Consider the following 10,639-nt stretch of genomic DNA (forward strand, 5'->3'; position numbering starts at 1 on the left):
AGGCCAAAGTCAGGGATCGTGTCCACAGAGGGGCTGGGGCCGAACGATGCTGTTCTGACCTTGTGTGTGATGATCAGCTGTGGTGGTGGAGGTGGTGTAGGTGTAGTTTGCTGTGCTGGCCCGTCGCTCTGAGGGCTGACATTGGCGGTGACGTCATGGTCGTTGTTTCGAATGTCGGGAGCTAGCGCTGGGTAGGAGGCCGCGCGCTCTGCTGGGGACACAGCTCACTCAAATCTGAACCCCTCCGTCGTCGACAGCCGCCGATTAACTACGTTTCAGGTAATGTCTTCATTCCCGACTGATTCGGCAGATTCCCGGGATGTGGTACCAGTCATAAACCCAGCCGGGACGCTGTTGGGAGGCGCTCTAGTTTTGGGTTGGCTGACTGCGTTAGCAACTCTGCTAACAGATAGCCCGCTAACACTAGCGTTTATTCGATTGAAAAGCCGCGATCTGCGTATAGTTCGTCACCGAGGACGCTGTAGCATTTAACTTTCGTATTTTTCACGATGACACAGGGCCACCGGTCGAGTTTCGTCCTTCCTTTTACACCTGTATGCAGTGTCAGACAGACCAAACGTCCAGCGAGGCTGTTTGCTAATGTTTGCTGTGAGCTATTCAAGCACAGGACGCCAATTGTTTTCTTGTGCGGACAAACTCGGACTGGGAACAGCCAGCTGGAAGTTGTTCGGCTAAACTGCACGCAGCGCAGTTTTAACGTTAGCCAGCGCGGTTTCGTACTGACGGGGTTTTTGTTTTATTGTTGTTGTCTTTTTCACAACTTTCTCCATGACCAAAAACGTCTTGTGCGGCGGAAGAAAGCGCGAAACAGCTGAGTTAGCGCATGTTTCACACACCGTCATTTACCTTCTAGGGTGTGTGTGTGTGCGGCTCTTTGGACCCTTTGTTTCCGTCACCGTGCACAGCTCTCCGTGTTTGTTCAAACTAATCCCACAGCTTCCTACTTTTAAAACTCGTGCTTGCTTTGATGTTGTAAGAGGTGCAGTACATTCGGCGATCCGTTTCACTGGTATTTCTATTGCTGCTACGTTTTTGTGTTTTCTAATAATTTTGAAGCATAGTTTATTTATTAGTATTTTCAGTGTGCCAAAGTCCAGGCCTGATTTTGCAGTAATCGTGGACTTTGGCCTTCAGAAGTTGGGGTTGGTCTTAATTTTGGTTTATGAAGTTTATAAAACTGCGACAGACCTTCATTACAGCTGCAAGTAGTGGACCATAACCTTTAATTCACAAAGACCTCTTTTCCACTTGTCCAGTGCCTAATCTAGAGCTGGTTCAATGCATTCCAGTAAATGGGGGGGAGGGATGACTACTTTCTGTGCCAGAAAAGTGTGAACCAGCTCAGTGCTGCAAATTTACTGGTTGTAAAAGTTGGAAGGGGCTTTAGCTAGAAAGTAACAGTATTTGCCAAATAAGCCCCAGGATTTGTCTGCTGTGATTGTCTTTTTTCTTTAAGCTATGTAACGATCAGTCCTCAAGCCTTTCAGAGCTGGACTGGCTCTGTGTCGGTGCAAAAGAGGTAAAAGAAGTCATGATGTGCTCAAACTCTACTCTCATGCTGCAATGCCAATCTCCAAGCTCTTTTAGCTCCAACCTAAAAGCTTTGTAATCAAACAGGGACTGCTAATTATTCTCACTAACTTCTGCAACCCCATTTTCAGGATTATCCTCTCCCATCCCCCTTACCCCCTCTGTCAGAGCATGGCTCAGGAGACCAATCAGACGCAGGTGCCAATGCTTTGCACTATGGGATGCGGTTTCTATGGTAACCCCCGCACCAACGGCATGTGCTCGGTCTGCTACAAGGAACACCTGCAGAGACAACAGGGAGGGGGGCGGTCCAGCCCCCCTGGAGAGAAAGGTAGGAAGATGGGAGAGACATGACCTATAAAAAGCAGGGGTCTGCTGGATAAGGGTGTACCAGGTGAATAAGTCAGGAGCTTTTAAATGGGAGTCACTCAAAAAGTGCACTGGAAATAGGGAGCCGAACTAGCTAAAAGGGGCTGGAGAACAGAGGTAGCATTAGCTGCCTACACTGTGGCATCAGAAAGCAAGAGAGTTACATTGCCATCTGTTGTTGTACATTAACTCAAAGTGCATCTGATCATGGTAAACAAATACATGTAGGGAATGTCAAGATGCTTAGAAGCAAGTGGAAAGTCATCCATGTGTGAGGCAACAACAGATTTTTGTGACTGATCTGACTGTCCTCCCCCCTCCCCGACACACACATGCGTGCACACAGCTGCTACTTCACCAGCGGGATCACCAGGATCGGCCGGTACAACTGTGGAGAGCACAACCTCAGAGCCCAGTACAGAGGTGGCAGGAACCCCACCTGAGGAACAAACAACCAGGTATGCTGAGTTACGCGTAGAAAAGCGCAGAGAGCCGTGTTGTTTCATTGAGTCATTGTGAATCAGTGTTTTAGATGTGATTCATCAAGGAAAAATATACTCCGTGTTGGCTCTTTGACTAGTCCAGTCAGTTCATGCTAGTACCGCAGCTTGCCTCTGCAGAAGGGTAGGCAGTTGTGTGCATATTTATTTATGAAAACAAAACCTTCTATCACCATGGTGCAGTCATTTTCTGGGTGAAAACATTTTTACCTTACCCTGACGACCCCAACCTTCTAGTAAGAACTTTTCAGCTATTTCAATTTGCACGTCGACATTGACAGGTGAGGTTGTGATGAGCTTCTGATGATTATCAAAAGCCAAATTAAGTGTACGATGGGCTGTGTTGTCATTGACACTGGAAGAAAATTAGCTAGAGGATGGTGTAGTTTAAAACTTAGCTTGAGGCCCTGTTCTGAAAAACTGCAGCGTAATGCTGAATAATTTTTTGCTGGCCAAGTTCTTTTTCTGCTATTCGGCGTTTTGAAGGGCCTCTTTTATAATTTGCTTTAACTTTACCATTGGGCTAACCTTTTTAAATGTTAAAAATGGATTTAATTCACTGTGAGGAAAGTGCGATAGGTAAGAAAAGTTCTGCGAGGCTCTTGAAATTGCTAAAAATGGTTTTATATTGCAGCGTGTGCACTGGATCTGTTTCCTCCCAAAGGGGACAAAACCAAAGCAAAGAGAGTACCAAGATAAATTTAATCATTTCAATTCTTTTTTTTTTTTTTTTTTTTTTTTGTTGTGTGTTTTTTCAGTATTTTTATTTAATCTAAACTGAAATTTGCTGACTTGATTTGATGCCCTGTTAGTCCCAGCTCCACCAGCCCAGTAACTCAACAGATGACAGCTATGAGCATCTCCCAGGATTCAGGAGCTGTGGATTCTGATCGAGCAGAAGCCGAGGAGGGTGAAGAGGAGGGTACTTCAAACAGCACAGGTAAACATCGTAGAAAGCAGTAGTTCATTCCCTACCCACCGTCCACACGGTCGGCCCTACTCAAAGCAGAGGAGTACACTATTAAGAACTGCTGCGTGAATAAACAATGGGACGCACTCGCCACCGTGTTCCGGGAGCGTGCCTGAAGTGATAAACACAATATGCTCTGTGATGACTCCATTGGTTTTCCCGTTTTATTTCATTTTGCCTTCTGCTGTGTGGCATGTTCTGTGTTGCAGTCAAATAACTGTGTAAGGAAATCGTGTTTTTACGTGTTTAAATAATATTTTATAAAGCTTAAGTTACGGCCTCTGACCCGGCTAGCATATTTGATTGGTTGAAGTTAATTGTGTTGTCTTTTGTACATGTGCATAAATAAACATACAGCTGTTTTACATACGGTTGCTTTGTTTTTCCCCACCAGAGCCAGTCGGGGAAGCTGCGCAGGCTTCGTCTGATGGCGACCAGACTCCTGATAAAAACAAGAAAAAGAATCGCTGCTTTTCTTGCCGGAAGAAAGTAGGACTTACTGGTAAGTGAGGGAAGAATTTCACTCAAGTTTCTTATCTGTTTATCCTGTGTTTTATGAGTCGGCAGGGGTTCCTCACCCCTAATAAGACATTGATTTGGCACACGGATGTATGTGGTGCAATGTCAAAGACATCTTTAATATTCTTCGCCTGCAGAGCTTTTGGAGCTAAACCTGTTTTTAAAGGACAATAATGACAGCTGCACACAAATGATTCATATGTGCATTTATTCTGTGATGATTGCTTATGTACAGCGAGCGACATTCTGCACTTAAGTGATACATTTCACAGTGTGCAGCTCGGTCCTTTTTTTTTTTTTTGCTTCATAGGAGACTCTGAGACTTAATAGCAATGATTATATATCAGCTTAATTGAGACCACATCCTGAGTTAGCATGTAAAATTGAGCAACATCATCAAGGCCCAGTCAAACTGAATTTAATTAAAACCTTACACAGGGCAGTGTAAGAATAAGTCTGTAAAATAATCGGGATGTAGTAGGACTGGGTGATGCATTTCTTTCTTTTTTAATATAGCCTCAGTCTCCCTCTGCACCTCGAGCTGACTCTGTTTTCCTGCAGCTTGGAGAGAGACACAGGGCTGTTCCCAACAATGAAAAATAACTCTTTAGTTTACGGATAGACAGCATGAAAACTGAGTTTTCATAATGTGTGTGTGTGTGTAACCAAAGCTTATTAACTTTTGGAAATGGTACGCTAAAAAGAAGTCGGTGAATTTTACCTCACAGAAGTTGGAAGATCTGAACCAAGTCATGTGGTGAGATTTACCGACCTAACAAGGCAGCAGTCAAGGAACAATTGCCGTATTTTTTTTTTTAAGGTCAAATGAATGTTTTTGTCAGTGGTGTCTTAGTAGTCTGGTCTGATGGCAGGTAATGCATCAAATATGCTGTATATAAACCCAAACATATGTGGGTTTTACTGCTGGCCCTATCTACTGCAGCACATAGTTTCCTTGCTGCTCTGTCCTCTTGTCTGTTCTAACACACTGATTTGGGGTCAGCACCCGAGAAATGAAACAATCCCAAATTGAAGAAAATAGCCATTCTGCCCCAAAACGAGATGTGAGTTTTGGTCTCTGGTGTCCAGATACATGTGATATCTATAATAAAGCGTCCAAGTTTAATTGCTTCTTTTTCCTCAAGGTTTTGACTGTCGCTGTGGCAACCTGTTCTGCGCCATCCATCGTTACTCCGACAAACACGACTGTCCCTATGATTACCGGAGCGCAGCCGCTGCCCAGTTACGCAAGGAGAACCCCATCGTAGTGGCTGAGAAGATTCAGAAGTTATGAGGACTGAGAGCAAAAAAGAAGTTTCTGACTTTGTGAATTTGAACAATGGCGACTTGGATGAAAACACCTGATATCGTGGCTTCATTTGTTCATGGTAGTGTAAAGCGGGCGGGGTGGGGGTGGTGCGGTCGCAGCCACAGTCCAGACACTTCCCTTACTAGCATCTCCCTCTCTCTCCACTTGTGGCTGCAGCGCGCGCGTGTGTTTGTATGAAAGTGTGTGTGTGCGTGCACATTTGCTTGAGAGCTGGGGAGAGAGCCATGAGGGCTTGGTGGACATTTGTTTTGCCGTGGGAAGGGCAGGAATTTGATTTTTACCCCTTTTGGTTTTTTTGTTGTTGTTGTTTTTCCACTTAGCGGGATCGTGTGAGTGTATTTTTTTATACAATCCCTGTAGGTAGCTGAAATGAACGAGGATAAGCTGTTAAGGAATGTGTCAATCGGGATAATGACAGAAACACATTTAGGGGGTCTAGTGACTCATGTATCAGCAAGACCTTTAAGGGCTTTGGAATATAGTATTTTATCCCAGACTGAAAAATGATGTCAACTACTTGTCAAATTGGCAACTCCTTTACTCTGTGGGCGACCACATGTAGTACTCCAAAGTCTGAGTTTTCCACATGCGTCTCTCTTTGATATGTAGGCTTGTATGGATACCGGGTGCATGAACAGTCATTGGAAGGGGAAAGCCGGGGAGGGAAACAAACGACCTTGACTTAACTGTGTGATTGATTTTTTTTTTTTCTTCTTTATTTTAATGAGCGTATGACATCAGAAGATCTATATTAATATATTGTAGTTAGCTTGAATTGTGTGATTGCATTCTATTTATTTTTTATTGTTTGGTTGGTCTGTGCTGGAGGATTGGCAGCATGTGTCCGCGAATCTTTAACGATTTGCTCTTAACTTTTTCTTCGATTATATTTAAGTAATTCCATCCTGATTATGTAACCAGTGAAGAAGAAAATGCGCGCCCGAGCTCTGACGTGACGGAGCGGAGCCCGGCTGAGCCGCTCGGAGGGAGCGAGTGCAGTAGGATGTCAGTGATTAAGGCTTTGGGTATGAAGCACAACGACGTATGTCCGCTGCAGAGCACAAGCTACGGTGCCATGCCCGCTCAGTTTTGTTCAGCATTCGGGTCACTTGCAGTTTATAGCCGAGCTGTATCGCAGCCTTGCTGATGAAATTGCCTTGTCGAGTTGCTGAGATTTTCTTCTTCGGTAAGGCGGCGCGCTCGCCTCGAATGACCTTTTATGTTCTTCGGAGCCTGTATGAAGCTCCACGTTTCTCCTACCACCAGCAGACCACTGACACATGCTGAATGAAAACTGACCCGGGTCGCAGTTGCTCTCATAGACGATGGCGTACGTTCTGCTCAGCGTTGCAGTGCCGCAGAGTTGCGTGCTGTGCTTTTACAGTGTGCTCAGACTGCTTCTAGCTAGCTTCTTCTAGGAAGATCAGTCCCACGTGCATGTGTGCAGTCAAACACGCGTTGCTGTTTTGTGACCGCGTAGTTTGAAATGAAGCTGGAATGTTTAAAAAGCCGCACAGCAGTAGCACAATGCATGGCCGGAACCGTAAGGTTCCCGTTAACAGGACTGTTTGTTTTTTTTTCCTCAAATGTAAATACCATACAGCTCCTCTTCTTATAGTATAACCTCAATGTAGATTTTTGCCAGGTAATAAAGGTGGGGATTAAGGCAACAAATAGTACTCTCTGTATTAAAGTGCTTTTCATAATTATCCAAAAAAATGTGCTACAACTAGCACTGATGTTTTCCCCATCTTGTTTCCTCATTAATTTTTCAGGTTTTTACGTGTAATGTTCAAATTGTTTAATAACCACTAGTATCCCCTGCAGGCCACGTGGTTTCTATTTTACCATACTAGCTACACTCTTAACCAGCCCCCCCTCCTCCCTCCCGAGCTATATTAACGTTGCTGAATAACAGAGTATCTCAGTCAGAGCTTTTATCCTGTTACTGATTTGTAGCAATAGCGATATTACTGAAAGTTTAAAGGGCCCCAAGCAAGAAATAGAGGGTTCATCTTTTCATTATTAAAAGCTTTCCCTGTAAATGTTGCTTGATGCGGTTCATTATATATTAATGAAAGCTGGAGAAAAGTTGCATTTGAATTTTCAGGGAATGCAATTTAAAAATAATCCACCGCAAAAGGCGAAAGAGAGGAATCACACTCCTCCGTGTGTCGGCTTAGTTCTGCCTCTTCTGATTGAAAAAGAGACTTCGTCGAGTCTTTGCGTTAATGGCCGACGTGATGACTTGGCATGCCGACGGCGAGACGTTTTGCCGTGGATGAGTTGAGCCCGCAGTGACGGTGATTTAACTTCTTCCACCGTCACACCTACAGTGTAAATTTCAAATTGAGAAGGTGTTAACTGTGATATTCAGGGGGACGAGTGGTTGGTGCTGCTCTGCAGTTCGTTGTGTTTTAGACACAGAATTCTCAGACTTGGTTGATGATTATAAAACATCGTTGCATACGGTAAGCTCGGTTTTCCTTTACAGATTAATTGTCTCTTCATGGGAGAATTTTCCTGTGATGATTGTTCAGTTATGTAAATCATGGGGGGTTGCATGGTTTACGCTCATTTTCTATTGACTGCTCATATCAGTGCTCCAAACGTTTCAGCATGTTTTTCCTGATAAATGTGAGCAGTTTGAATGTAAACCACCACAAGTCACACGATAAGTCGTGTTGCCGTCAGACTGACTGTCCGTTGGCCGACGATGGTTGTCTTTATGTGATTTGAGACATTTGAATCATTCAAATCTTTTGACTGTTTGACTTGCCACCAGCAATTAGGGCTACGTGACCTGAGTAACTGAGATATTATCAGTGCATATACTTGTGTTTTGTTTGGGTTTTTTTTTCCCCTTTTTTGTTGCATTGATTATTGTTTGATGTTCTCACACCTTTCATAATCAGTGTCTTCATCATGCAAGGGTTTTGATTGAGAATAATAAACTTGTGAGTTAGGATGAATTTTCTTCAGCTTCACTGCAGGAATAAAGACATATTATTCTGTCTTTCAAGATGAGCTTTAGGGACTTGAGATGAAATCTACGATGTTCACAGAGGTGTAGTTGCCGTCCCTTGGCACTCCAGTCCCCCAGAAACACCACCAGATATCTTTTTATTTTTTCTTTTAAGAGTTAGGATTGTATGATGTGTAAGAGTAAGTATAAACAATAAAATCACAAAGTTTATTTTAATTTACACTTGTCGTTTGTATTTATTTGTCTTAATGTATGCTAAATAAATACTCATTTTAAATCCAAGCTCCTTGCACTCTGCTTTAGAAGAAAACCTCAGTATTTTACTGTGATACAAGCTGCATGTGGAAATATACGCGTTTTTACAGCTAATGTAGTTGTGCTGTTATCACCACAGCGGGAAAAGCGTATTTAACTGTTATAAATGACTTTTCTATGATTTTTCACATTTTTGTAAAGCCATCAAGTGGGCCAGTTTGTAGCCTTTGGAGGTCTTGTTCTGATCTTTCTGCAGTTTGACAGCCCTGCCCTAAGACGTAGGGGCGCCACAGGTCAATAAAGGTTATCACCTTTATCCATACTACTTTCAGATCTCCCAGAATGCTTCTGTCTATAGAACAAGGGCTTACTTTGAGTATAAACATGCCTCTGCACTCATGAAATTATTCCCAGGTCAACACGTACAACACCAAAACACAGAATGAGGAAATATCTTTTGAAGGAATGACTCAAAGGGGCGGAATGACAGGAATGACACCGGGGGCGGTCGTGGCTCAAAGAGTTGGCAGTTCGTCTTGTAACCGGAAGGTTGCCAGTTCGAGCCCCGGCTTGGTCGTTGTGTCCTTGGGCAAGACACTTCACCTACCGCCTACTGGTGATGGCCAGAGGGGCCGATGGCCGATATCCATTATTATTATTATTATTATCAAAGCCTTTCTCTAGCACATGGAGACCACGTTAATTTTTTCATTTATTCTGTTATCTGTCTGAATAATATCAGTTTGATATAGGATATTCCTGTGTTATTATGTATAATTAAGCCCGTTTATTTACATGTATAAGATATCCATCCTACTTCCATCATGATTTAGTCATTAAAGTTAACAATTACAAGTTACATTCTAGGCAGTAGCTTTGTTGTTTGATGTCATCCAGTGTTTAATAAAGGGCAAAAAAAAAGTTAGACCACCTCTCGGGGCCCTGTGGGTTTGTACTGATGTGCCTAATGGACCTTAAGATAAGATAACTCTTTATTGTCATTGCACAGTCGTACATAGTCCAATAGTCCAATGAAATTGGAAAACTGTCCTACGTCGACACTACATATAACACAACATGACCCGATACGACACATCACAACGCAACACAACACAACACAGTATAATAACTTAGTAATAAAAAATAAGAATAAGTGTATTTGTATTACACACTGTTATTATTGCACATTAATTGTTATTGCACCTTGTTATAAATATAAATATTATTATTGTTACTGTTTTTACCATTGTTACCTCCCCCCCCAAAAAGTCCAGGTAGGTAGCCAGTCAGGTGAGCTATTTGCATTGATTAGGGCTATTGCCCTGTTGTAAAAGCTGTCCTTGAGTCTATTTGTTCGGGACCTCAGCAGCCTGAACCTCCTGCCAGACGGCAGCAGCTTAAACACCCGGTGTCCTGGGTGTGTACCGTCCCGTAGGATGCTGCGTGCCCTCTTGAGACAGCGAGTGCTGTACAGGTCCTTCAGGGAGGGAAGAGGATGTCCAATGATTTTTTGGGCCATATTGATGACCCTCTGGAGTGCCTTTCTGTGTGAAACTGGAGACCACACACTCGCCATTGATGCTGACAGGCTACAGCTCAGACTTCCTCCTTCTGAAGTCAACTACCAGTTCTTTTGTCTTGGTGGTATTGAGATCCAGGTTGTTATCTACACACCAATCTGACAGCCTCTGAACTTCAGCTCTGTACGACGTCTCATCTCCCCCTGAGATGAGCCCCACCACGGTGGTATCATCTGCAAACTTGATGACTGTGTTGTCTGGGTGGGTACTAGCACAGTCATGTGTGTACAGAGTGTACAGTAGGGGACTCAGTACACAGCCTTGTGGAGAGCCGGTGTTAAGGCTGAGGGCTGAGGAAAGATGAGCCCCCACTCTAACTCTCTGTACACGGTCTGAGAGGAAGTCTCTGATCCAGCGGCAGGTGGTAGAAGGAAGTCCAATTTCCAGCAGTTTAACTATTAGTCTGTATTGAAAGCAGAGCTAAAGTCAACAAAGAGCAGCCTGGCGTAACGGCCCTGCACTTCCAGGTGAGAGATGGTGGTGTGGAGCGTTGTAGCAATGGCATCTTCAGTTGATCTGTTAGCTCTGTATGCGAACTGGAGCAGGTCGAGTGTGGGTGGCAGGCAGGACATGATGTGA

General features: G+C 43.7%; 1 protein-coding gene across 3 annotated transcripts; it reads left to right on the forward strand.

Annotated features, from left to right (window-relative positions):
* Positions 1–120: 120 nt before the first annotated feature.
* LOC146546760 (AN1-type zinc finger protein 5) lies at positions 121–8,442 on the forward strand. 3 transcript variants are annotated; one of them, XM_085263629.1, is made up of 6 exons: positions 121–279; positions 1,683–1,882; positions 2,267–2,378; positions 3,233–3,360; positions 3,785–3,892; positions 5,055–8,442. In XM_085263629.1, exons 2-6 carry the CDS (start codon positions 1,723–1,725, stop codon positions 5,201–5,203), a joined length of 657 nt encoding a protein of 218 aa, XP_085119755.1. In that variant the 5' UTR covers positions 121–279; positions 1,683–1,722; the 3' UTR covers positions 5,204–8,442. The 3 variants fall into 3 exon arrangements, with proteins under 3 accessions (XP_085119755.1, XP_085119757.1, XP_085119756.1); XM_085263631.1 differs by lacking the exon at positions 121–279 and adding an exon at positions 286–1,540; XM_085263630.1 differs by lacking the exon at positions 121–279 and having other exon boundaries at positions 286–1,882.
* Positions 8,443–10,639: the final 2,197 nt, after the last annotated feature.

This window comes from Mchenga conophoros, linkage group LG23, assembly GCF_057382185.1.
Source record: "Mchenga conophoros isolate Kocher_MC1m ecotype Shallow Benthic linkage group LG23, M_conophoros_male_GT1.1, whole genome shotgun sequence".
Taxonomy (NCBI): domain Eukaryota; kingdom Metazoa; phylum Chordata; class Actinopteri; order Cichliformes; family Cichlidae; genus Mchenga; species Mchenga conophoros.

Coding starts and splice junctions, on each gene's coding strand:
- LOC146546760 (XM_085263629.1), top strand. CDS start 1,723: ATGGCTCAGGAGACCAATCAGACGCAGGTGCCAATGCTTTGCACTATG. Junction 2,379..3,232: donor CCTGAGGAACAAACAACCAG/GTATGCTGAGTT, acceptor ATGCCCTGTTAG/TCCCAGCTCCACCAGCCCAG. Junction 3,361..3,784: donor GGGTACTTCAAACAGCACAG/GTAAACATCGTA, acceptor TTTCCCCACCAG/AGCCAGTCGGGGAAGCTGCG.